The sequence below is a fragment of the Phyllostomus discolor genome, chromosome 9, assembly GCF_004126475.2.
Source record: "Phyllostomus discolor isolate MPI-MPIP mPhyDis1 chromosome 9, mPhyDis1.pri.v3, whole genome shotgun sequence".
NCBI lineage: Eukaryota > Metazoa > Chordata > Mammalia > Chiroptera > Phyllostomidae > Phyllostomus > Phyllostomus discolor.
Window position 1 is genome coordinate 54,496,336 of NC_040911.2, and position 27,937 is coordinate 54,524,272.

Sequence of the window (27,937 nt, forward strand, 5' to 3'; positions counted from 1 at the left end):
GATGAAATTGCCTAATGACATATTTCTCAGAAGGTATCCCCATTATTATGCAATGCATGATTGTAGTCTAGTGTATCTCTGTTTTTTCTTTTGTTACTTGAGTTTTTGTTGTCATATATAAGAAATCATTGCTGACCCTAAGATCATGGATATTCATCTATGTTTTTAATAAGAATCTCATAGTTTCAGCCCTTGTATCCAGATCTATGATCCATTTTGAGTTGGTTTTTGCACATGTTTTGTGGCAATTTCATTCTTTATATGTGGATACCCAAGTTTCTCAGCATAATTTATTGAAAGACTATTCTTTCCCTATTGAACTATGTTGGCATCCTAATTAAAAATCAATTTACTATAACTGTAAGGGTTTGTTTCTGAAGTTTGAATTATATTTCATTGATGTATATGTCTCTCCTATCCCAGCATCACACAATCCTGATTACTTAGTTTTATAGTAAATTGTGAAATTGGGATTGTGAACCAGTCAACTTTGTTTATTTTCATGATTGTTTTATATGTTCTGAATCCCTTGAATTTCCACATGAATTTAAGGATTGTCAATTTCTGCAAAAAAAAAAAAAAAAAGCAGCTGGTATTTTGATAAGAATTGCATTGAGTTCAATTGCATTGAACTACTTCTGGTAGTTTTTTTTAAATATTTTATTTATTTTTAGAGAGGGAAGGGAGGGAGATAGAGAGAGAGAGAGAGAGAGAGAGAGAGAAACATCAATGTGCGGTTGCTGGGGGTTCTGGCCTGCAACCCAGGAATGTACCCTGGCTGGGAATCGAACCTAGGACACTTTGGTTCCCAGCCCACGCTCAATCCATTGAGCTATGCCAGCCAGGGCTTAATCTAGTTGTCTCTTGATAGACACTTGGTACCATACCTCAACTACTGTAAATAATATTGCAATAACAATAGGGATGTGTATATATATATATTTTTTTCAGATTAATGTTTTAGATTTAATCTAAATCATTAGATTTGTTTTGGATTTTGACAGATAAATATCCAGAAGTGAGATTGTTTGGTCATATCATAGTTTTATTTTTAATGTTTTGAGGAACCTTCATACTGTCTACCATAGTGGCTGCACTAGTTGGCTATTCCACCAACAGTACATGAGGGTTCCTTTTTTTCCACACCCTCACAAACACTTGTTGTTTGTTGGTTTACTGACAATAGCCATTCAGACAGGTGTGGGGTGATATCTCATTGTGCCTTTAACTTGCATTTATCTGGTGATTAGTGATATTGAGCACCTTTTCATATGTCTATTGGCCATCTGTTTATCTTCTTTGGATAATGTGTATTTAGTTCCTTTGCCAATTTTTTAATCAGGTTGTGTGTTTTTTGGTGTTTAGCTGTATAAGTTCTTTATGTGTTTTGGATACTAACCCCTTATTAGGTGTTTCATTGGCAAATATCCTCTTGTATTCAGTAGGGTGGTTTTAGTTTTGATGATGGTTTTCCCATTTTGATGTAGTCCCATTTGTTTACTTTTTAAAATTCCCTTGCCCAAGGAAACATATCACAAAAACCATTACTAAGAGTGATGTCAAAGAGTTTACCACCTATGTTTTCCTCTAGGAGTTTTATGGTTTCAAGTCTTACATTTAAGTTTTCAATCTATTTTGAGTTTGTTCTTGCATTTGGTATAGGAAAGAGGTCTTTTCATTTTTGTGCTTATATCTGTTCATTTTTCTCAATACCATTTATTGAAGACACTGTCTTTGCACCATTGTATGTTCTTGCCTCCTTTGTCATAGATTCATTGACTACGTAGGTGTGGGTTATTTCTGGACTCTATTCTGTTCCACTGATCTATGTGTCTGTTTTTATGCCAGTCCCATTGCTTTGATTGCTATACCCTTGTAGTATACTTTGATATGATGTAGTGTGATACCTTCAACTTTGTTCTTCTTTCCAAGATTGCTTTTGTTGTTCAGGGTCTTTTGTGGATACATATAAATTGTAGGATTATTTGTTCTAGTTCTGTGAAAAATGCTATTGCTGTTTTCATAGGGATTGCACTGAATCTTTAGATTGCATAGACCTCTTAAAGATGTTAATTCTTTTTATCCATGAGCATGCTACATACTTCCATTAATTGTATTTTCTTCAACTTCGATCTTCAATATCTTATAGTTTTAAGAGTTCAGATCTTTTACTTCCCTGGTTAAATTTATTCCTAAATTTTTTTTTGTACAATTGTAAATGGAATCGTGTTCTTAATTTCTCTTTCTGATAGTTTGTTATTGGTGTATCAAATGCAACCAATTTCTGAAATGCATTTTGTATCTTGCTACTTTACTAAATTCATTTATCAGTTCTGGTAGTTTTTGGTGGCAATTTTAGGATTCTCTATATATAGTGTTATGTCATCTACAAGTAATGAAGTTTTACTTCTTCCTTTCCAGTTTGGATGCCCTTCCATTCTTCTTCTTGTCTGACTTCCAATGGCTCAGACTTCCAATACTATTCTGAATAAAATTGGTGAAAGTGGACATCCTTGTCTTGTTTCTGATCTTAAGGAAAATGCTTTTAGCTTTGTACCATTGAGTACAATGTTTACTATGGGTTTGCCATATGTGGCTTTTATGTTAAGATATGTTCCCTCTGTTCCCATTTTGCTGAGAGCTTTTGTGATAAATGGATGCTGGGTTTTGACAAATACTTTTTCTGCATCTATTGACATGATCATATGATTTTTACTCTTCATTTTGTTTTTGTGGTTTATTGCACAAATTGATTTATGGATGTTGAGCCAATCTTGCATCCAGGAATAAAACCTACTTTCATGGTGTATAATCTTATAAATGTACTGCTGAATTTGGCTTACTAATATATTGTTGAGGATTTTTACATCTATGTTTATCAGGGACATTATGTATAATTCTCTCTGTCTCCCTCACTCTCTCTCTCTCTAATGTCTTAGTTGGGTTCTGCCATCAGAGTAGTGCTAGTCTCATATAATGAGCTTGGGCGCTTACCTTCCTCTTCATTTTTTGGGAAAAGTTTGAGAAGGATATATGTTAATTTTTCTTTAAATAGTTGGTAAAATTCACCTTTGAAGACATCTGGTCAGGAATATTGTTTGTTGAGAGTTTCATTGTTGTTGTTGTTGTTGTTGTTGTTACTGATTCCATTTTATTAGTAGTCATCCCTCTGTTCAGTGTCTCTGTTTCTTCTTGATTCATTCCTGGAAGGTTATATGTATCTAGGAATTTATCCATTTCTTCCAGGTTGTCCTGTCTGTTGGCATTAAATTGTTCAGACTATTTCCTTTGTAGTTCTGTGGTATCAGTTATCAATCACTTCTCTTTCATTTCTGGTTTATTTATTTGGTCCTTCTTTTTCTCTTTAAGAGTGTGGTTATTCCAAAGAGGGAAAAGACCTGTATTCAGAAAACTACATAACACTGAGGAAAGAAATCAAGGAAAACACAAACAAATGGAAACATATACCGTGTTCATGGATTGGAAAAATTAATATCATCAAAATGTCCATACTACTGAAAGCAATTTACACATTCAATGCAATTCCTATTAAAGTACCAATGGCATATTTCACAGACATAGAACAAACACTTCAAAAATTTATATGGAACCATAAAGGACCCCGAATAGCTGCTGCAACTTTGACAAAGAAGAGTAAAGTAGGAGGGATCACAATACCTGACACTAAACTATACTACAAGGCCACTGTGATGAAAACAGCCTGGTACTGGCATAAAAACAGGCACATGGACCAATGGAACAGAACAGAGAGCCCAGAAATAAACCCAAGTCTCTATGGTTAATTAATATTTGACAAAAGAGGCAGCGACATAAAATGGAGTAAAAATAGCCTCTTCAACAAATGGTGTTGGGAGAACTGGACAGCCACGTGCAAAAAAAATGAAACTTGAACACCAACTTACACCATATACAAAAATAAATTCAAGGTGGATAAAAGACTTAAATATAAACTGTGACACCATTAAAGTCCTAGAGGAGAACGTAGGTAGGAAAATCTCAGATATTTCATGCAGAAACTTTTTTACTGATTTGTCCCCTAGGGCAAGGGACATAAAGGAAAGAATAAACAAATGGGACCTCATCAAAATTAAAAGCTTTTGCACAGCTAAAGAAAACAGTATCAAAATTAAAAGAGAACCAACTGTATGGGAAAACATATTTGCCAATGATATCTCAGACAAGGGTTTAATCTCCAAAATATATAAAGAACTTACACGACTGCAGTCTAAGAAGACAAGGAATCCAATTAAAAAGTGGGCAAAGGACTTGAACAGACAGTTCTCCAAGGAGGACATACAGAAAATCCAAAGACACATGAAACGATGTTGAATATCGCTAGCTATCAAAGAGATGCAAATTAAAACCACAATGAGATACCACTTCACAACACTCAGAATGGCCACCATAAAGAAAGCAACAAACAACAAGTGTTGGAGAGGTTGTGGAGAAAAGGGTTCCCTAGTGCACTGCTGGTGGGACTGCAGACTGGTACAACTACTATGGAAAGCAGTATGGAACTTCCTCAGAAAACTAAAAATGGATCTGCCTTTTGACCCTGCAATTCCACTGCTGGGACTCTATCCTAAGAGTACTAAAACACCAATCCAAAAGAACCTATGCATCCCAATGTTCATAGCAGCACAATTTACAATAGCTAGATGCTGGAAGCAACCAAGATGCCCATCAGTAAATGAATGGATCAAAAAGCTATGGTACATTTACATAATGGAATTCTATGCAGCAGAAAGAAAAAAGGAGCTCCAACCCTTTGCAACAGCATGGATGGAGCTGGAAAGCATTATGCTAAGCGAAATAAGCCAGGCAGTGAAAGACAAATACCATATGATCTCACCTTTAACAGGAACCTAAAGAACAAAACAAAGAAACAAGCAAAATATAACCAACGACACTGAAATAGAGGACAGGCTGACAGTGACCACAGGGGAGAGTAGAGGGAATTTCAGGGGACATTGGGAAGGGTTCACAGGAACAAACTTAAAGGACACATGGTCAAAAACTAGGGGGAGGGTGGTAATGGGAGGGAAGTGGGGAGGGGTGGGAGAGGGGGCTGGACTGGAGTAAAAAGGAGAAAACTGTATTTGAACAATGATTAAAATAAAATTTTAAAAAAGAGTGTGGTTATTGTTTATCATTTCAAAGATAAACAATTTTCTATATTTTATACTATATTTCATTTATTCCTTCCAAGATCTTCCTTTTACCCACTTTAGGCTTTGTTCTTTATCTAGTTGCTTTAGGTGTAAGAATGGATTGCTGATTTGAGATTTTTCTTGTTTCTTAAGGTAGGCCTATATTCTATGAATTTCCCTTAGAACCGCTTTGGCTGTGTGTCATAGAATTGGGGTATTGTGTTTTCATTTTCATTTGTTCAAGGTATATTTTGATTTCTTTCTTGATCTTGTCATTAACCCATTCATTGTTTTATAGTGTGTTATTTAGCCTCCACATGCTTGTGTGTTTTTAGCTTTTCTTCTTGTAATTGATTTCTAGTTTCATACTCTTGTGATTGGAGAAGAGCTTGATATGATTTCAGTCTTCTTAAATGTATTGAGCCTTGTTTTGTGAACTAACATGTTGTCTATCCTGGAAATGTTTCCATGAGCGTTTGAAAAGAATGTATATTCTGCTGCTTTTGGGTGTATTGTCCTAAAAATATAAATTAAATCCATTTGGTCTAATGTGGATTTAAGGCTGCTGTTTCCTTGTTGATTTTCAGTGTGGATCATCTATTAATGTCAATGGGGTATTAAAAGACCCTACTATGGCTATATTACCGTTGACCTCTCCATTTATGTCAGTAGTTACTTGTTTTATATATCTAGGTGCTCCTATGTTGTTTTGAAAATGTTTACAAGTATTATATTCTCCTGTTAGATTTATCCCTTTATCATTATGAAATTCCTTCTTTGTCTCTTGTTATACCCTTTGTTTCAAAGTCTACTTTGTCTGATATGAATATTGCTACCCCAGCTTTTTTTCATTTGCATGAAATATCTTTTTCTATTCATTTACTATTAGGCTTTGTGTGTCAGTCTGAAGTGCAGCATATTATGGCTTCTTATCCATTCAGCTCTATGTCTTTTGATCAGAGCATTCAATACCATTATTTAAGTAATTATTGATAAATATATAGTGATTACCATATTCTTATTTATATTTTTATTGTCTTTTCTTCTCTTTAAACAAGTTCCTTTAACATTTCTTATAATACTGGCTTAGTGTCAATGAACTCCTTTAGCTTCTTCTTGTCTGGGAAGCTCTTTATCTCTCCTTCAATTTTAAATGATAGCCTTGCTGGGTAGAGTAATCTTGGTTGTAGGTTGTTGCTTTTCTTCACTTTGAATATTTCATGCCAAAACCTTCTGGCTTATAAAGTTTCTATTGAGATTTCTCTGACAATCTGATGGGAGCTCCCTGTAGATAATTAACTGCTTTTCTCTTGCTGCTTTTAATATTAAATATCCTCATTTAAAAAACATTCTTTTTTTCTTTTTGCTGTTCTGATTGGTCTTTCTCTACTACCTTATCTTCCCAATTGCTGATTTGATCCTCTGCTTCACCTAATTTGTTATTGATTCCTTCTACTGTTATTGATTCCCTCTTCATTTCAGTTATTGTATTCTTCATTTCTAACTGGCTCTTTTTAATGATTTTATATCTCAAGTTTTATGTTTCCTATCTCTTTGTAGAAGTTTTCACTGAGAGCATTTAGTATCCTTATAACCAGTGTTTTGAACTCTGCATCTGGTAGATTGCTTGTCTCCATTTTGTTTAGCTCTTTTACTGGAATTTTGTTCTGTTTTCATTTGGGCCATGTTTCTCTGTCTCCTCATTTTGGTGGCCTCCCTGTATTTGTTTCTATGCATTAGGTAGATCTGCTACATCTTCTGGTCTTGGTAGAGTGACCTTATGTATAGGGTTTCCTGTGGGGGCCAGTGGTACAGTCTTCCTGGTCACCTGAGCTAGGTGCTCCTGGTGTATCCTTTGTGTGGGTTGTGTGTGCCCTTCTTTTGTAGTTAAGCCTTGATTGCTCTTTGGCACATCAGTGGGAGGGATTGCCCCTCAGGCTGATAGGTTGTGAGGACTGGCCTTGATCTGTTGTGTGGGGTCTGATCACGTGGAGCAGAATTCACTCTAATGGGGTCTGGTGCTTGCCAAGTTCCCCTTTGGGTGTATCATTTGTGGAGCGAATTAGCTTGTGCTGTGTGTTCTAAATCCAGCCACAAGTTATATTGGTTCTAGACCCTTTTTATAGGGGCTCTCACATGTGCCCAGACTAGCTACTGCCTGTACCTGGCACAGGGCCACCTGGTAGGAGCCACAAGGTAGCCTTTGGATGGTAGCTGCCTGTATTTTGCTTAGAGGTGCCTGGGAAAGGCTATGGTAACTGAGGTTGGCTGCCTCAGGTGCTAGGATTAGAGCTGCTTATCAAGAGCAATAGGGCATGCCAGGAACAGCCACTGCTTATTTCAGGTTTTTGGACCTTTGAGATATTTTAGGAAAGTTTGCAGCATAGGGCAAGGCCAATGGCTTTTAAGGAATAGCAACTAAAAGAGGCAGATGCCCCAGTTGGGTTGGTGGGGTCTCAGGGAATAACAAGGATGGAGTAGTGATGTGAGGCAGATTGATGGAGACTCAGATTTTGCATCAGCCTGCCCTTTTAGGATGGTGGGGGTGGGGTTAGGTCTCAACAAGGAATAACAGTGCCTGACAGCACTTGCCAGCTGTGAAGGTGGGAGGAGGGCTCAACAAAGTAACAATGGCACCTGCCAACACTGACCTGCCCCTCCAGCCGTTACCCTGAAGCTAGACAATTCAGTTCTTCCCCATGTGTCCCTGGTGCTTTTCTAGCTGCTGTCCCTTCACTGGAGCTTAGGGCCAGGGTTTGTGAGTGAGTGGGTCTGTGCTTGGGCCTTTTAAGAGGATTCCTGGGTCTACAGAAGCCCTCTGTCTCACCCAGAAAGAGTCCCCACTGATTCAGTCACATGTTGTGGAAAATGTTCTTCTTGCATGGGAATGGGACCCTCTAGTTCCTCACTGATTACCTTTCAGCCGACATATCCCTCCCAATTCTGAACTTCCACAGGTGGTTGTTGGATCAGACCATTTCATGTCTCTCTCTGCCTATCCTACTAGTCTCAACAGGGCTTCCTTTTAAAAATTACTAATTAAATCTCTTTACTTGTTATACTGAAATTTTGTATTTCTTCTTGAGTCAATTTTAGGCATTTGTGTTTTTCTAGGAATTTTCCATTTCATACATGAATTTTCTATTTCATGTACTCTTACACAGTTGTTCATATTATACTGTTATAATCCTTTATTTCTTTAAGGTTTAGTACTAATATACCTTTTTCCATTTCTGTTTTTAGTAATTTGAATCTTCATTTTTTTCTTCATAGCCAGGCAGGTTAAAAATTTGCCAATTTTGGTGATTTTGTAAAGATTATGTTATACTTCATGAGTTTATTAATAAGTATAATCATATTTAAGAAAAATATGATCAAGAAGGTCCTGAACCTTTCCTTACCTGTATTGATTATACTACCAAGAATATACATATATTAATTAAATATGTTTAAAAAGATATCCCTTAAAACACATTTTGAGTGAATAATAAACTTAGCAAGCTGTGTTTTTGATAGTTTTAGGAAGATTAAAGAATTCAGCACTGAGACAGGCAGATACTATTTCTGCCCTCAGGGGCATCCAGTCTGGGGCAGCTAAAGCTGTATTTACCATGAGGAATCATGTACACTGCTAAGGGAACTAGAGGCTGCCGTAGTTCATTGTGGTCAATAGGAGAGCCTGCAGTCTGGTTGTGCTACATCCACCACTGCCCAGCCCTCTCTGGACAGACTAGGGGCTTCTTGAGCCCCTCAGGGCTCCTCAGTCATGGGGCTGGCAGGAGCAGGCCATGAGATGAGGGCAGATTGAGGAGGGTGAGGTTGGTCAAGGGCAGGCTTTTCCGAGAGTGCTGTGGCCTGGATACCACCTTCCCTCTCATCCTTTCCCACCTGGCATTCTCTAACTCTAGATGGCAGGACATAGGAGCAGGAGTGACACCAAACATAGATTAAGGGCCCTGTCAGTATTTCCCCACACTCCACCACTGCCCCCCCCCCCAATCCTGAGGCAGGTGGGACAGCAGGGAAACTGATTCTCAGAGATGGATTACCTCTGCCCTAGGTGAGTTGCTCAAGCCCCCTACCCCAATGCCAAAGCCAGTTTTTCTGCTGGAGTGATAACGCCTCTCTCTTTATGCTCCACAGATTCTGAAAACAGGGTCCTAGGTTCTGGCTGGCTTGGTGAGAAGAGAAGGAGTCCCTTGCAGATGCTCTATGACCTGGATCAGGTAGGTGGACCCTCCCACACCTTCTGCCTCCAAACATGGGAACCTGAGAGCCCCAGTGTAGACTGGCTGTCCTGAGACTGGAACCCACATGGGCACAGAGACTCATCCTCTGCAAATCCAGGCTCTGTTCAGAAACTAGAATGCCTGGGGATGTGACAAGGGAAAATCTCAGGGGCAAGCTGAGAGAGCTGGTATCTCCACCCACTCCCAACCCCATCCATAATCCTCTCAACAATAGACTGTGCCCAGCCTGTGCCAGTTCTATGTGCTATGGATATGAAAGAGAGTAAAACACACACTCAGCCTGCACTCAGAGAGTTAACAGTCTAGTGGGTAGACAGTAATTAAATTTAGTACCAGCTGCAAGAGAGAAACATGAAGGAGCCCCTGCCTCACTTGTTCTTAGGTAATGGACCAGGCAGCTTGCTGGTCTATGAACATCTCTTCTGTTTTGGCACCCTAGGACCACACACTACCCTAAATACACACATAGTTGTACCCCACTGAGAGCCATACCCCTGGCTCACATATAGCCAAACAGCCACACTCAGGGGCACCCATTCAGGCAGCATGTGTTGAGTACCTACTGTATGCAAACTGTGCTCAGGAACCTATGGATCCAGCCACAGCCAGGTAGGCTGGTTTCCTGACCTTGTGCAGCTGACAGTCCAGTCCAGGGTAGGAAGACATTAACTGATCACCACCTCCAACTGTGATCAGTCTAACTGATCACCACTTCCAGTGACTGATTTATGTCTAAAGGGAAAATATAAGGTACAATGAGAGCTCTACCAGGAGATTCCTAGTTTAGACACTCTCTGAGAAAGGGACATTGCAGCTGAGACCTGCAGAGGATGAGTTAAGAAGCAAACAGTAGGGGCCAAATAGCTGGAAATGAGCAAAAGACAGAAGAAGGTATGCAAGGTGAGCCAGGGGTGGGCAGTGGCCTTGTGTGGCCTGGTAAGTGGGGCAAAGACTATATGGAGCCATGGAGGATTTTAAGCCAGAGAGAATAATCAGACTGTGTCTGGGAAAGTGCTGCTTACTGAATTACCAAGGACTGAGCCAAAGGGGCAAGTGGAACTCATCTGTCATGTCCTTGTATTTCAGGTGGGTAGGCCTTTGTTCAGAGAGGGTAACTGGCTTGCCCTGGGCCACACAGAAAGCTGAGGGCAGGCCAGGCTGTCATCAGGCCCTTGGTTCTACTAGCTGCACAGACTTTGAGGGACAGATAGGGCTGGCTCAGCCCCCTCACAGCCTGAGGACCCAGTGACCTTGGGGTGTCAAGGCCCTGGAACCATATCACCTTGCAGGTGGAGAAATAATAGTAATGAAAACAATCTGGCCAAAAGTGCTAGCTGTGTACCAGGCTCTTTAGTTCTGTGAAATTGCTTAGTCCACTCAGCTACCCTATAAGGTGGGGCTGTTGTTATCCATGTTCACAGATAAGGAAACTGAAGCACAGGGAGGCTAGAGACCTTGAGAATATCACAGAAGTCATAGGGACTAGAGCCAAGCTAAGATCCAAGCAGCTGAGTATAGCTGGGCTAGGAGGGATGAGGGTGTTGCAGCTCGATGCAGCTCCAGACCAGCAGGCACAGCTGACTTCTGAGTCCCAAGGGAACCAAGCTGGAGCTTCCCTATCAGAGAGCTGTAGACCACTAATTTCCTCTAAGCCTCAGTGTTCTAACCTGTAAAAAGGAGATAGCATTGACTATCTAGGTATTCATGGGGCTGCAAACAATAGAAAAGCCGATTGAGACTACATTAAGCCACTGGAATAGTCAACGTGTGCTCCCTGTGATACTCAGAGACCGGCATTCCCATGGACAGCAGCAACACTTTGCCCACTCACATCATGTGGATGTTGGCTCCTGTGACAGCCTTATTGCCTTATGGCTGTATGATGAATGCCAGGGCCCTGACATCTCCTTACAGGAGAACATACTAAGCAGGGTAGAGGTGAAACAAAAGGTTTTCTCCCTTCAGGAGCTCTCACTTTTTCTCCTGAAGGAAAGTCTTCTCTGGGAGCCATCCAGCAGATTTCCCTTTACATCTCCTTGGACAGAAACAGGCCACATGCCCACCTCTGAACCCATCACTTTAATGAAGGTGTGACTGTTTCTTCCTCAGGTTGGCTACATGGCCTAACATAGTTGAGGTTTTCTGGCAAGGAAGGAAGGAAACACAAATAAGTGGATGGGCAACATTCCCTGCCACGAGGAACATGTTGGGTTGTCTGGAAGCTGAACGCAGAGCTTGGCCTGGTTACAGCCCTCTTGGCACTCACATGGAGCCAGGTTTCTGAGGTCAATCCTGTGAGTCAGTGCCTTGCAGGGTGGGAATACAATCCTCTAAGTGCTCTCAGGACCCCCTACAGCCATGTCTGAACTTGGCAACCACCCCCACAGTAATATTTTTGAAAAAGTAATTAAGCACCGTAGAGCATTCTACACTCCCAAAGAGTTTACAGTGAAGAGCACCTCTCCTTCTCACAATGGCCTCCCATTACCCCTGAAATCAACCAGTTCCCTGTGAGGACATTGAATGCTCTATCATGTGCTTATGTTACTTTTTCAAAATCTCACCTCCATGTACATATGTCGTTACTCTCTCAATTTTAACTTTTCATTTTGAAAAATTCAAACATATGCATAAGTAGAGGGAATAGTATGGTGAACACCCACATTCCCATCACCCACTCTGAACAATGATTAATTTTTATTCATTCTTGTTTCATACTGACCCCTCAACTTTTACCTCTTCTCTTTGAAGCAAATCTCAGCCTTGTTGACCCTGTGATTATTTTAGCATATATCTAAAAGAGAGACTACCCACAATTCATCCTTTTTGAAACTTTTTTTTTAGAATTTATTTATTTATTTTTAGAGAGAGGGGAAGGGAGAGAGAAAGAAACATCAATGTGTGGTTGCCTCTCTCATGCCCCTTACTGGAGACCTGGCCCACAATTCAGACATATGTCCTGACTGGGAATCGAACCAGCAACCCTTTGCTTCACAGGCCTACACTCAATCCACTGAGCTACACCACCCAGGGCTTGAAACATGATTTTTAATTTCCTTCTCTACCCTTTAAAATTTTTTAATTGATTTTAGAGAGAAGGGAAGAAAGGCAGACAGAGAGAGAGAAACACTGATTTGTTGTTCCATTTATGCATTGGTTCATTCTTGTCCTTACTGGGGATCTTACCAACAACCCTGGCATATTGGGATGACAGTCTAACCAACTGAGCTACCTGGCCAGGGCTCCTTTACTACCTTTCCAAAACCCAACTGTGTCATGCTAAGTCCTGTTCTTTTTTTAATTTTTTGCACTTAAAGTATCTTGGATGTCTGCAGGATATTTTTAAAGGCACATGTACATATGCCCACACATGCAGTCTATTCTCCATCCTCTATCCCTGCCCAACAATGTCAGATATTCTCATGCGGGCACAGAGTGTATAGTGTCCTGATATTTCAGATGCTGCTTTGGTATCCTCTGAAATGGAAACATTCTGAAGGCTTTTTCTTAATTGGGATATAATTCACATACTACAGAATTCATTCTTCTGAAGTGTGCAATTCAGTGGTTTTAGTATAGTTACAAGGAAGCACAACCATCACCACTATCTAATTTCAGAACATTTTCATCACTCCAAAAAGAAACCCAGTGCATATTAGCAGTCATTCCCCATTTTCTCCACTCCGAGGCCCTGACAACCACCAATTTACTTTCTGTCTCAATGGATCTATTCTGGACATTTTTTGTAAATGGAATCATATATGTGGCCTTCTATGTCTGGCTTCTTTTACTTAATGTGCATAATGTTTTCCAGGTTCATCCATGTTTTAGAATGTATCAGAACTTCATTCTTTTTTATTGTATGGATAGACACATATATACTATTTATCTACTCACCAGTTGATGGACATTTGGGTTGTTTCCACTCATTGGCTATTATGAATAACACTGCTATAAACATTTGTGCACAAGCTTTTGTGTAACTTATGTTTTCAGTTACTTTAGGTATGTACCTAGAAGTGGAATTGCTGGATCATGTGTTTTACTTTTTTTGAGGAGCTGACAAGTGGCTTTCCACAACATCTATACCATTTTACTTTCTCACCAGCAATGAATGAAGTTCCACTTTCCCACATCCTCACCAATATTTATTGTCTTATTACCTAAAGGTTTTTAAAGCAATTGTTAGAAATTAAAAACACTTTTTTCTAAGAACTCAGATAAGAAAAAAACACCAAAGAGAGGGGCAGGGGGTTTGGAGTGTTACTATTGGAGGTGAAAACCCTGTTGAGGGCAGGAAAAGCTTGAGGAAAGGAAGGGGGGAATCCCTGGAGGTACCGCCCTGTGTGTTGGTATGGCTGTGGAGGGATAGGAAGGGTTGGGCCCAAGTGACCTCCTTATAGTACCCAGTTCACAGAGTTGTAAAGGCCATAGTGGGGTGCCTGGTACACAGTAAGTACAAGATGAATGCTGGATTTTATTATTTCACAGAGAAGTAACACACTTCCTGCCCAAACACTGACAGAATTTGTTGCGGGGGGGGGGGGGGGGGGGGGGGGGCGGCGGGGATAGAGGACTTGGTGGGATAAAGAAATCAAGACCCAAAGGAACATGCCAATTCATAAATATAGAATTAACTAATTTTATTATTAAACAAAAATATCCCAATGGCTTGCAAGTAGCTGCATCTTCAACTCTATATGGAATTAAAGCCACCATTCTTAGACACTATACTACTTCTAGTAAACAGTAGATACTCAGTTTGCACTCGCGGTGGGTACTTTGAAGTCATACCTCTTTATCAGGCTTACTCTGACCATTTCATATTTGTTATCAGGACCTCCTCAGACCTGAATGTCCAAGTGACTAGTCACATCGTTTCACGTACCTGTGCAAAGTTAGATTCATTCCCCCAAAATCCAGGTCCTGGACAAATGCCTGAGCCCCTAATCATATACAGTGATCATGGCAGCGCTGGGATCCCAGTCCAGGACCCCTGTCTGCTGCTTGGCTCTGGCTAACACATGTCACTGGGCGGCAGCCCTGACCCCCACCCCTGTCGTCCACAGGGTCCAAGCTCAGCCCTGGCTGAGGTGCATCGGGAGCGGCGCAGTCTGCTGCGCCGCGCCTGCAGCCGCCACACACGCAGGCAGCGCTTGCTGCAGCCCGAGGACCTACGCCACGTGCTGGTAGACGACGCACATGGTCTCCTCTACTGCTATGTGCCTAAGGTGGCCTGCACTAACTGGAAGCGTGTGATGCTGGCACTGAGCAGCCCCGGGGGCCAGGACCCCCAAGCCATCCCAGCACAGGAGGCGCATGCACCAGGCCGCCTGCTGTCTCTTGCTGACTTCGGCCCCAACGAGATCAACCGGCGCCTGCGTAACTACTTGGCCTTCCTCTTTGTGCGGGAGCCCTTTGAGCGCCTAGCCTCCGCCTACTACAACAAGTTCGCGCAGCCCTACAGCGCTTTCTTCCAGCGGCTTTACGGCACTCGCATCGTGCGGCGCCTTCGGCCCCACCCACAGCCGGAGGCGCTGGCCCGTGGCCACGATGTGCGCTTCGCTGAGTTCCTGGCCTACTTGTTGGACCCACGCACGCGCCGTGATGAACCTTTCAATGAGCACTGGGAGCGTGTCCACGCGCTCTGCCACCCGTGTCGCCTGCGCTACGATGTTGTGGGCAAGTTCGAGACCCTAGCAGAGGATGCGGCCTTTGTGCTGGGCCTGGTGGGCATGCCTGACCTGCGCTTCCCTGCACCACCATCCCGTACCAAGGCAGCCACCATGCATGATCAGGCCATTCGCCTCTTCCAGGACATCAGCCCCTTCTACCAGCGACGCCTCTTTGATCTCTACAAGATGGACTTTCTGCTCTTCAACTACTCGGCACCCTCCTACCTACGGCTACACTAGCCTTCAGTGCCCCTGCGGGGCCTGGTACACTGCGAAGGCTCCGAGGTCAGGGCTGGGGGTTGGGCATCGGGATTGTAAGTTTCTGATGGGTCCAGGGTACCCCACTCTCACAAACACTGCATTGGGCTGGCATCACACCTGGCCGGGTTTGGGTGCAATGTACCTTGGGTGCTGTACAATTGTGTGCTTGCCACCTGTCCTGCCCATTGCTTGATGCTTGCTTCCTCTAACTGCTGTAGCTTTCCAATGCTTCCTTAGGATCCTTGGGTAAGTGAAGACTGGATGATAGCGTTTTAAGTTGCAAAGTGGCCTTTTTTTTTTTTTTTGGTCAGCTCTGTCCCTGAACCTGCCCATGGTGCAACAGAGCAGAATGCTGGCTCAAGGCAGCCTGTGGTCCATCCCAGTACCCTCCCCACCTCACCCACCCTGTTAAGGACAGTCCTGGCCAAGGAGAGAAGCCCTTCCCTGCAGGGACTCAGGCTGGGGCCATCCTTACCCATGGGCATGGCACAGATCCAGCTGTAAGCTGCCTTCACTCTGCCAATCACAGAGCAGGGCCACCTTTCCTCTTGCTGGCTTGGCCCTGGCCAGATGCTAGGTGGTCTCTGTGTGCCCACAGAGCCCAGGATGCAATATTATGGCAGGTTTTGTAGAACTTTGATGAACAGGGGAGTTCATATACCAATAATTGAAATAAATGTTTTGTTACTTTCTGACAGTTTGGAGTTTTTGCCATTTGCTCTGGGGTGTGGGGCTGTCTGATCTTGGCATCTCACTGAGTCTCTGTCAGTTTCCACTGTTACCAGATGGCCTAAGAATGCCAGGTGGTTATGAAAATCAGATAAGAGAGATTGATTACCTTCACAGCAGCACACAAATGTGAGGGGCTCCATGGGGAATAGTGTATGGAGGCAGTACATCATGTGGAGGGCACTGAACTGTAGGATGAGGAAAACAGTCACAACTTGAGGAAAATGTAACCCTTCATTCTTCCTGGGCCAAAGATTAAAACCTAAACCAGCTCAGTGGAGCCTTGGGCCTTGGGCTGCCTCCCATTCGTGTGTGTGTGTGTGTGTGTGTGTGTGTGTGGTTTGCAGCATGTGTTGGGTACTTGATGGTGAGGTTGCACCCTTCTGGCTTTGGGGAGACAGCCAGCCATGGGAGTCCCTTAGGAGGGACTGAATGTCTCCTTAGTGACTAGTTGAATATATAATGTCCCTTCTGAGTGTCTTTGGATGATAAATAAAAATGTCAGAACTTTGGGAAGAACAGGACAGGGTATGCTTGAAGTTTTGAAAAACAGGAATCAGAATACAACTGAGGAAGGGCAGCTTGGCAGCAATGAGGCCATACCAGCTGTGGTACCTCTACACACTGTGGTGAAGACCTGTGAGTACCCTGGTGGCCTGTGGAGGCTAGGCTGGTCAGAGACTGGTCTCTTAGTGACATTCATGCCCCAGTCTATGCTGGTGTTACCCTCCTTACGATGCTCTCCTTCTCTAGGCTGGTCCTTTTTCCCTTCTCAGGAGCCTGCCCCAGTCCTTCAGTGTGATCTTCTCAGAGCTTCCCCACATTATGTCCATAGGTTCTCTCAGTGTGGGTCAGCAGCAGCCAACTCCTTTGGACCTAGGAAGAGGCTGTCACTGAGCTCCTCATGAAGCCTCCCCACCAGAGGGATGTAGAAAACCTAGGGCCTGGATGATTACCAGGACACCCTGGACCACAGCCATACCATGCTGAGCTAGGCTTAAGGAGGGTGGGGCTGGTCCTGTCAGCACACCCAGGGCCTACCATCTTTCTTACAAATCCCTGTTACCCACATACTCCCTCTGAAGCTATGTATACACCATGTTGTTGCATGCCATTTCATGCTCAGTTGTTAGGCATTTGCTTCCATAACACATCTTTGTGCCAAGCTCACTCAGCGCACACACAGCCACTGATATGTCGTTTGCTGAAAGTTAACCCGCATCCAGATGTCACACCCTAGATGCATCACAATTAGAAGTCGCCTTTTGCCATCACACCATCAGCTGTCACCCCTTCAGAGTCTCCTGAGTGCTGATATTTGTCACTCTCATTTGGGGCAGGCATTCCACAGTCTTGCTCCCCATTGGATGTCTCCTGTGCAATCTGAGTTTGCATGCACTCACCATCACATGCTTAGCTCTACCCTGACCACAAGAGCCCTCACCTCTTCCATGAGTGCAGGACCCACAGCCCAGGCCTCCACACACTGGAAGCGCTTCTTGATCCTCATGTCACCAGCCTTGGAGCATTCTGTTCTGGCTCTCCTCTAACTTGCTTCCCATCTGGCTGCACCAGAATGTGTCTCCTCACAGATTAGACTTACTGCCTGCCCCCCAGTGGTGTGGTCCTGGTTGGGCCATGGGATGACCTGAGAAAGACAGGGTCTTACAAAAAGAGCTGGACAAGACATGAGGGTACCCAGGTGGGTTCATAATCTGTCACCCTCTGCAGACCTGTTATTTTTCTATTAAAACCAGTTCCTAAAGGGATTAAGAGTGTGAACTGAGGATCATATGACATTTTAATTTATTGACAATTGTCATATTTTTCAGTGTTCCAGTCTCTCAGAACTGGGTAGTACTGGTCAGCACCCTTCCGAAAGGAGGATTGGGTTACAAAGACTTGTTTAAGCCAAGTGTCAATGGTTTTTTGCTTTTTAGGGATTTTGCAGGGGAGAGGATCAAGAAAGTGTTTATCAGATTTTTGCAGTTAATGATGTTGGTTTGTTTTCATTTGTTTTGTTTTATTTTTCAGTTTTATTTTGTGGCTTTGCCATCTAGGCAGTTTCCTGGGAGGTATAGTTCCATGGTTTAAAATTTTGCTAAAATAAAATCCCTGTATTGCTTTTTTTTTTATAACATTACTTCATGCCTTATTCAATTTCAGAATTGCTGCCAATTGCATCTGCTGATATCAGCAACTGGCCAAATGGCCTTGGAATAAAGGTGAGGCCCTGGCCTTGGAATAATTTTGCTCACATTGTGTCACCAAAATACTCTGAGAGATCAGTAGTCCCAGGTATCAGGGCACTGCTTTTGCCAGTGATGCCATAGCTCTCTCACTAGGATACAGGTGAGGCTGCCTGTGATAAAGGTTCTGTAATGGCATCTTCAACAAGATTAAGATGGTCTGTCTTGTCCAGAAAAAGATAGCCAGAACTGGTGGGAAGGCTGCTCCATGGAGCCATTGGTGGTGGCACAGGCTCCTTCTTTCATGTTGCTCCTTCACCCCTAGGACATAGCCCTCTTCCATGTGGTCTGTGAGAGTAGCAGTTCACTTTCTAGAATGCTGGTTGACCCCTGATTACCTGTTTTTAGTAAGCTTCAACCATATGTTGATTTTTCTTAACTGCTTATGGCATCAGGACAATCAAGGGTATGGTTAGCTGTTCTTAAATGCCTGGTCCATGTGCCCCATGTTGCTAAATGGGCTCCAGGATTGTTTCTAATGTTTCTGGAATAATTTCACATATAGAATACTGCTAAGCTATTCCTTTGTTGGCAAACAGGTTATTGCTCATTTCTTCTTTGAGGACATTGAATACAGAAACACTCAACACATAGGGAGGCCAAAACAAGTAGTTCCTTACTCCCTTCATGCTCTTCTTTAGAATAAACTTGCAGGGGTGGAACCACTGAAGACAATGCACGTTTTATGACTCTGTATTCTGGGACAAGTATGAGGTTTTTCTACCAAGAGAGCAGCCAACTTTGTTGCACCAGCTGGAGGAGCCCTGCAGGCTCTCCTGCTTTGTTTCCTCAGCAGTAGACCATGGTAAAGTGTAGCCTGATGGTGTAACAGTGGAAAATTGTAATGGTGGGAAATTGTAACCCACCCCACCATTCTTTTGACATTGTTTCTGTAAGTGCTGATGCTGACTAATATGTAGCTTGTAGATGAACAGCATGTTTGTATAAGAATCAGAGGAAGTAACTTCAAAATATACAGACTGCTACATTCAGGCATCCTAGCCCCATGAGATTTACTGTCCTTCAACCATGGAGCCAGGATGACATGAAACCATGATGAATAAACCAGGATGAGGCACACTGGACCATCACTTGGCATATTGAAAATGACTGTGCAGGTCTGCACCTAGAGAACTTGCAACCCTCTCCCTTGATCTCTTTGTTTTGTTTCCCTCTCCCTCCTTATAAAAACCTCTGCCTCCACTGAGAGGTGGAGATTGGCTTTGTGACCTGAGATCCCATCTTCCAGGAGCTGGGCTTTGAGACATGAATCCCCCACCTTTCAGATGGCCAGCACCTGCAAATAAACCACTTTCCTTTATATCAGCACCTGCCCCTCAACTATTGTGTTTTGTAGTAGCTGGACCTGCTTTCTGTTACAATGGTAGATCTAAAGGAGCTTCTTTCTATAAGCTACTTGTGCCCATGTGCAGTGGGGCCACTTGGGAAAACAGTGTGGTGCTGGCTGATAAGGGTGAATGCTCAGAAACCCTCTAGTCAATAACTCTGGGGACAACATTACCAGGGAACGGGGCAGGAATACTCAGAGCAGTATTGTCCACAATAGCAAAAAGTAGAAATAACCAAATGTTTAGTGGAAGAAGAGGACAAATTGTGGAGTATTATACAGTGAAAATTAAATGACTTAAGTGAACAACAACTATGTGTGACTCTTAGCAACTTGCCATTGAGTGGAAAAGAAAGTTTCACGTAGTTTCATGTATACAACACTATATCACAAAAAATCCCCAATGTATTGTTTGAGATACTATTCTTAAAATGGGAGGAAAGAGATGTGGTCATCTAATGGTAGGGGGAGGCAGGGGGATAGGTTGGGAAGGATCTCCCAGGCATGTGTAAAGATCTGTCAGATGTATCTCTTCATTATTAGACTGGATTATGGAGACATGTTACTGTATTTTGCATATATCAAACATGACATGGTTTTAAACATTGGAGAAAATCTCCCTGAGACTTCCACAGTCCAAATAGAAATCAATTTGGCTCCAACCCCAAGACCAAGGGATCCCAGAGAATTCTGCTTCCTTCAGTCCTGAGAGATTACTTCTGGAAGCTGAACTCCACCCACAGACAGACCTGTGCCATATCCCAGGGCTGCTCCCCACCTGGGCTCTGTGAGTCTGGAAGGAGTAGGCCTGGATCCCTTTGCTGGGAAGTACTCTGTGCTCTTTTTCCAGGCCCCAGACACCCAGGAGCACACAACAGAACTAACTTCTGCCTCATGCAGACTGGGAACTACCATCCAGTCCTTCTCCAGGGCCCAGGCAACTCCCTATTAATTCTGACTCCACAATCCTCCCTGCATTCATTTCACCCACTTTCCAGAACACAGGACTTCTTGCCCACCTTGCTTATTGTGGCTGCCTTGGTCATCTCCGAGGTGATGACCATCTTTCCTCTAGCCAAAAGCCAGTTGGTGTCCTTAATTTTATTTACCTTCCCTGGTACTCCAAGATGCATTTCTATCCCCTTTATTTGTAGAGCAGAAAGGAAACCCCTTACATCTTCAGCAGTGTCCTACATGGTGTTGCTATTCCACATTCCAAAGGGATTTACTAGTCTCTGATTTTTCAGTAGGCCATGAGTATGATTGCTTTATTTCATGCTACTTTTCTTTAAAGGATTGTAGTACACCAAAAATATGGTTCATGTATTAAAAATTTAGAAAGTATGCATCCCTCAGGCCTATCCCCAAATTCCCAAGGTCTTCAACCAAAAGGTAATCATTGTTACCTGTTCCACACATGCATGCACACATATCCACACACATACATGCATGTCTACACACATCCACATATGTGCACACAAGAACATGTGTGCACAAACAGAACATAGACGCACAAACACATATCTTTTTCTAATATACATAAGATGGTAGCATATTAGACACACTCTTCTGTAGTTATTAAAAATATCTTAATATACTTCATAAATTGTTTCAGATCAGAGCCATTTCTTCATTTTAATGGATGTCTAGTCTTTCAGGGTGCAGCTGTGCTATAATTTAATAGTCCTTTATTAATGGATATTTAAGTGGTTTCTATTCCTTGTTTTTATTTTTATTGAATTTATTGCAGTAACATTGGTTAATAAAATTATATAGGTTTCAGGTGTACAATTCTGTAATACATCATCTGTATATTGTGTGTTCACCACCCCAAGTCTCCTTTCATTGCCTCAAGCTAGTGGTCCAGCTTCTCTGTGCATCAGTGTCCCATTTGAAACGGGACACCATGAGTACTGCCTGTCCAGTGCTCAGAACACTCCTGGTATCCATGAAAGCCCCATGAGTCTAAGAACTAGGTAGGTTACTGCTGGCCTACCTGCCTCTATGGCACACAAAAGATGGCCTGGATAGGTGATAGAGAGCCTTCCCAGGTCAGGACCAGTGCCTTGAAAGTGGGAGAAGGAGGAGAAGAGAGGAGAAAATGAAATAAAATGGATAACCTCTTTATGCCCTGATGTCGAAAAACTTTACTTACTGGTGCAAACATAAGGAATCTGTGATAGATTAGGGTCACTAGAAGCAGGACCAAGATGGGGATTCTAGCTAGTCAAGTGACTAGCTGAGGGAGTGCCCGCAGCAGAAGGTCAATGAGGGACATCGGACAGGGCAGAGAAGAATGGGGTGAGGACATGGTCTCAGCAAGAGACTGGTACCAGGGGAATTCTGCAGTGAAATTGCCCCTGAGCTATTCCCACCCTGAGACAGGGCTGACCTTACTTGCCCTGTGGCAGTCCCTCTTAAGCCACAGGAGGGTAAGGCTGAAGGTATCCCTTCCCTGGTGCCCAGTGAACTGTCAGCATCTCTCATGGCAGCTAGGCTGCGTCTCCAGCCTGGAAAGAGGTCTGGGCAGGGCACCAAGCTTGCTATTAGAAAGTAAAAACAGCTAGAGAGGGAGACAGTGAGTTAAATGGAGGAAGAAGCCTGGAGAAATGGCCGATGCTGTCAGGAGACTCAGTAGATTTTAAAGGGAAGTGACAAAGGTTGTGGCAAGTGACCTAACGTGGGCTATACAGGAACCAGAGTTTCAAGCAGGCTGTCCAAATCCTTAAGCCTAAATTTAGATTTTCCCTGACTCTTCTCTGGGCCAGAGCATTTTGCCATCTTCTTGGACAATGACTTAAAATGAACATCAGTGAAGGTGTGTGTCTGGTGCCATCAGTACTGGCTGAGGTCAAGGACATTGAGAGTTTACCTATGAGATGGAGTTCCTCTGAGTTCCTACAGTGCTTGGGGCTATGAAAAGACTAGATCTACAGTAGGCACAGGGAGGTAGTAACACCATCTTAGCCCCATCTGATGTGTGGCCCTTGGCAAGCCTCCAATTCCATGTGTCTAAAAGGAAAACTATTTCTCAGCCAGGTGGCTATGTGGAAGAGAGATGAGGACTTTCTAAGATCCTTGCATCACGTTGGCACAGTATAACAGATGCTGACGAGATGTGACTTTGCTCTAAGAAGTGACAAATGTGGGGCTGGGTGGGGAGCTCAATCATCTTTGTTTTGTATACATCTTTCCCCTCTATTTCAACCTGAATATCAAGATGTACAAGCAGTAACTCAGTTGAGATGGTGATGCCTTGTATTGAGATGTTGATGGAAAACAGAAGGAAGGAGGTGGATTTGAGAGATGTTTAGGAGAAAATTAGTAAATATTGGTGATTAGAGGCTTCTTGGGGACCACTCTGTGTGGTTTCTGAGACTGTAGCCCCACAAGGGCAAGCCCTGAAAGGGGCTAGTAAGTCTCCCTGGAAAACCAAGTAAAAATGCAAGTGGCAAACATGACTTGACTCTAACATCCAGAGTTCCCATGGGAATCAGGCCTGATAAATATGTTGTATCCTTTGAAGCTTACTCTGTTTTGTTTTGTATAGCCCTGGTGATATAAACCAGATGTTTAAATTCAAGGCACAAGGAGTAAACTCCTTATCTCATGAAATACATCTTAAAGACCCTCTGGCGTCAGCATGACTAACAGACCCTGACCTGTGACAGATCTCTGTGTTCCTTCGATTGTTATCTACAGATAGTACCTGCTTTTGTATAGTCTTTTGACATTGATTGATGAGCTATGCATGTATGCTGTGTATGCCTACACATACCTTTCCCAATAAAAGCCATTTGGGAGAAAAGCTCAGGGCATTTTCCACTAAAGGGAATTGCTACTCCCTTTCCCACTGGAACAGCAAGATTGTGTCCAGGACAATTTATTTCTCATCTGCAGCTGGGAGGAGCATGCTGCTGGATGGATTTGCTCCCACAGAGGCTATGGGAGAGTAAAAAATGATACTAGGTTTTTTTCATTGCCTCTAGATGGGGCTGGATAAAGCCTTGGAGAGAGACCATGAGTTCAGTCTTGGTCAGGTTGAGTTTGAGATGCCTTTGAGACATCTAAATGGCAATTATACATCTGAGTCTGAAATTAGATGGGTGAGGTCTGGTCTTAAGATAGTAGTTTGGGCATCATTGGTATACCAACAGTAATTAAAGACAGCCGTCTGAATGGAAGAGAGTGTAGAAGGAGACAATAAGAGGGCATCAGGCTGTGTTAAGATACTCCGGAATTTCATGATTAAGTAAAGAAAGATGAGCCCGAGAACCAGATGGAGGCATGGACAAAGAAGAAAAAGTGTTTGTGTCCCAAAAGCCAGAGGATGACCACATCTCAGGTGGCATAGGGTTGTCTACAATGTTAGTGCTACCAATGGGTTAAACAAGGTGAGGACTAAGTCATAACTGCTGTTTTAGGACTGTTTAGTTTTATGTGGAGCTGTTTCTATGGAAGAACAGATGCCAGATTTCAGGGTGTTAAGAAATAAAAAGGAGGTGAACCTGAGGTGGTATGGCATGTTACCTGTGTCACATGTCCTCAAGCCATTCTCTGTCATACCCTACAACTTTGATGAATTAGTTTATTAGCACTAACAGTTTGTTTTTTGTGTGTGGATTCTTTATGGTGTTCTATATGTAAGATCATGTCACCTATTTACAGAGCTAGTTTTATTTCTTCCTTTCTAATTTAAATGCCTCTTATTTATTTTTCTTGCCTAAATATTCTCTCTAGAATGTCCTATACTATGTTGAATAGTACTGGGCAAAACAGGCATCTTTATCTTGTTTCTTATATTAGAGAAAAAGTCTTCTTTGCCCTTTGATATTTAGTATGGCTCTATCTGTAGGTTTTTTCATATATGGCCTTATCCTGTTGAGGAGTAGAGTGTTTTATTATGATGGGGTTTTAGTTTTTGTCAAAAGACTTTTCTGCATCAATTGAAATGAGCATGTGTTTTTATTCTTTCATTCTACTGTATATTATATTGATTGATTTTCTTATTATGAGCCACCTTTGAGTTCTGTGGGTAAATTCTACTTGGCCATGATATATAATCTTTTTAATATGCTGTTGAATTTAGTTTGCTAGTATTTTGTTGAAGTTTTTGCATTTATATTTATAAGGGATATTTATCAGTAGTTTTCTTTTCTTGTAGTGTCTTTGTCTGGCTTTGATATCAGGGTAATGTTGGCCTTGTAGAATAAGTTAGCAGTGTTCTTGTTTTTTTGGGAGAGTTTGAGAAGGATTGGCATTAATTTTTCTTAAGTGTTGATAGAATTCAGTAATGAAGCCATCTTGTTGTAGGCTTTACTTTGTTGTTTTTTTAAAATCAACTTTATTAAGCTATAATTATATACAGTGAAATGCATTTTTTAAAATGTGGTAAGGATATCCAAGATGGTGGAGGAGTAAATGGAAGCTACACTAACCTCCTACCCGGACAAATCTGGAATTACGACTAAATTGTAGAGAAATCAACCTGAATAACCAACTGAACACTATCTAGAGAGAAGTCTTATAACCACAGCCAGATGGAAGAACCACTTCACCACAGTAAAACTGATAGGGAGTACAGAGAATGTGCAAGAGGGCTGGCTGGGCTCCCATGGGCAGCAGCTGAAGTCCTGGGGGAATATTTCAGCAGCCAGAGTAGGGATCCCCCTGAGAAGTTTGCAGTCTAAATGCCAAGCTGGGGTCCCCAGACTATTGCACCAGAGCCAGAAAAGTAACCAAGATAACATCCAACTGAGAAAAACAGCAGAGTTTCTCTTTGCCAGGGACAGATGGCTGGGTACACAGAGAGCCTCTTAAAGGGCCAACACACAAAATTTCATTTGCAGCCATTTACCCTAGCCTCTGGCAGAGGGAGGGCAGAGTGAACTAGAGACATTTGAAGAGAATCTAGGGCTGGAGGCTCTGGGGAGAGAACTGAAGGAACAGCCACTAGGATCCTTGTGTTGGTTCATTCCCCATACTGAAGAAGCCAACTTTCTTAGGCATAACTTTTCTCCAAATGGCATCAGCCTGAAGGGAATCAATAGCCCCTCCCAGGTATTACTCTGCCCCACCTTCGGAGCTTAAGTTGAGCTGATTATTACAGCTTGAGGATATATCATTGATTAGTTTAACAACTAAGGCCCATCTCTGGGAGCTCCATGAGACTTCAGTGGGTCCACCCCTGGGGCCTGGTTCTGATAAAAGCCAGGCTTGGAACTTTGACTTCTAGCCAAGATGGAGGTATAGGTAGATATACTGTGCCTCTTTGCACAACCAAAAGAAGGACAACAACAAATTTTAAAACGAAGAAAGAACCAGAACTGACAGAAAACTGAATTGCATGGAAGTCAGACAACCAAGGAGCTAAAGAAGAAACATTCATCCAGACTGGTAGGAGGAGCAGAGACCGGGAGCTGAATGGAGAGGACTCATGGCAAGGTCATGGCTGGAGAGCTGGGGTGGGCAAGGTAGTGGAGGACTGGGAGAGGTGGCAGCTGGTGGAGTGGACAGTCCACAGTCACTGCAGATAACCCAGGAGGAACAACTGGGGAGCAAGACAGACTGTGCAACCCAGGGTTCCAGCGTGGTGAAATAAAGCCTCAAAATTTCTGACTGAAAAAACATGTGAGGGTTGTGGTGGCAGGAGAAACTCCCATTGGAGAGACCCACAAGATCTTAGAATGTACACAAACTCACCCATCCAGGAATTAGTACCAGAAGGGCCCAATTTGGGTAGCAGAGTAAATGGCTGAAAGCTGGCAGAGAGCTGAGCAAGCAGCATTGTTCCCTCTCAGACCCCTCCCACACATACAGCATCACAATGCCATCATGTGAGTTGCCCCACCCTGACTAATACCTAAGGCTCCACCCCTTACTATGTAACAGGCACAACGAGACCAGAAAAAAAAGGGGGGGGGGAGGCAAATGAAAGAACAGATCATAACTCCAGAAAAAATACAACTAAACAATGAAGAGATAGCCAACCAATCAGATGCACAGTTCAAAGCACTGGTATTCAGGATGCTCACAAAAATGGTTGAGTATGATCATAAAATAGTGGAAGAAGTGAAGGCTATGAAAAGTGAAATAAAAGAAAATGTACAGGGGACCAATAGTGACAGGAAGGAAAGCAGGACTCAATGGAGTGGACCAGAAAGAAGAACTAAACATCCAACTGGACCAGAATGAAGAAACAAGAATTTAAAAAACTGAACAGAGGCTTAGGAACTTCCAGGACAACTTTAAACATTCCAACATCTGAATCATAGGGGTGCCAGAAGGGGAAGAACAAGAGCAAGAAACTGAGAACTTATTTGAAAAATAATGAAGCAAAATGTCCCCAATCTGGCAAAGGAAATAGACTTCTAGGAAGTTCAGGAAAGCCCAGAGAGTCCCAAAGAAGTCGGATCCAAGGAGGAACTCACCAAGGCCCATCATAATGACATTACCCAAGATTAAAGATAAGAAGAGAATCTTAAAAGCAGCAAGAGAAAAGGAGACAGTTACCTGTGAAGGAGTTCTCATATGACTAGCAGCTGATTTCTCAAAAGAAACCTTGCAGGCAACAAGGAACTGGAAAGAAGTATTTGATATCATGAAAGGCAAGGACGTACATTCAAGATTACTCTATCCAGCAAAGCTATCATTTAGAATGGAAGGGCAGATAAAGTGCTTCCCAGATAAGGTCAAGTTAAAGGAGTTCATCATCACCAAGCCCTTATTATATGAAATATTAAAGGGACTTATCGAAGAAAAAGAAGAAGATCAAAACTATGGACAGTAAAATGACAACAAACTTTAAACTATCAACAACCAAACCTAAAAAAACAAAACAAAACAAAACAAAACAGGAGTGAATGGGAAGGAGTGAAACCTAAAAGTGCAGTGAAATGTAGGTAGTTACTTACAAGGGAGCACCAATGAGACTGTCATCTGATTCCTTAACAGAAACATTTCAGGCCCAAAGGGAGGGTCATGAAATATTCAAGGTGATGAAAAACAGGGACCTACAACCAAGGCTACTTTACCCCAGCAAGGCTATCATTTATAACTGAAGGAGAAATAAGGAGCTTCCCAAACAATAAAAAGCTAAAGGAGTTTGTTAACACCAAACCAGTAGTGCAACAAATATTAAAGGGCTTGCTTTAAGAAGAAGAAAAAGAGAAAGACAAAACACAGAGGAAAATAGTCTAACAATAAAATGGCATAAAATATGTATCTATCAATAATCACCTTAAACGTAAATGGC

General features: G+C 42.6%; 1 protein-coding gene across 1 annotated transcript in view; it reads left to right on the top strand.

The window, feature by feature from the left end:
• CHST13 (carbohydrate sulfotransferase 13) overlaps positions 1–16,054 on the top strand; it is a 36,440-nt gene extending 20,386 nt beyond the window's left edge. The window contains exons 2-3 of the mRNA XM_028523565.2: positions 9,315–9,397; positions 14,491–16,054. Of these exons, the coding sequence (XP_028379366.1) occupies positions 9,315–9,397; positions 14,491–15,336 (929 nt within the window). The 3' untranslated portion in view covers positions 15,337–16,054. The remainder of the gene's footprint in view (positions 1–9,314; positions 9,398–14,490) is intronic.
• Positions 16,055–27,937: the final 11,883 nt, after the last annotated feature.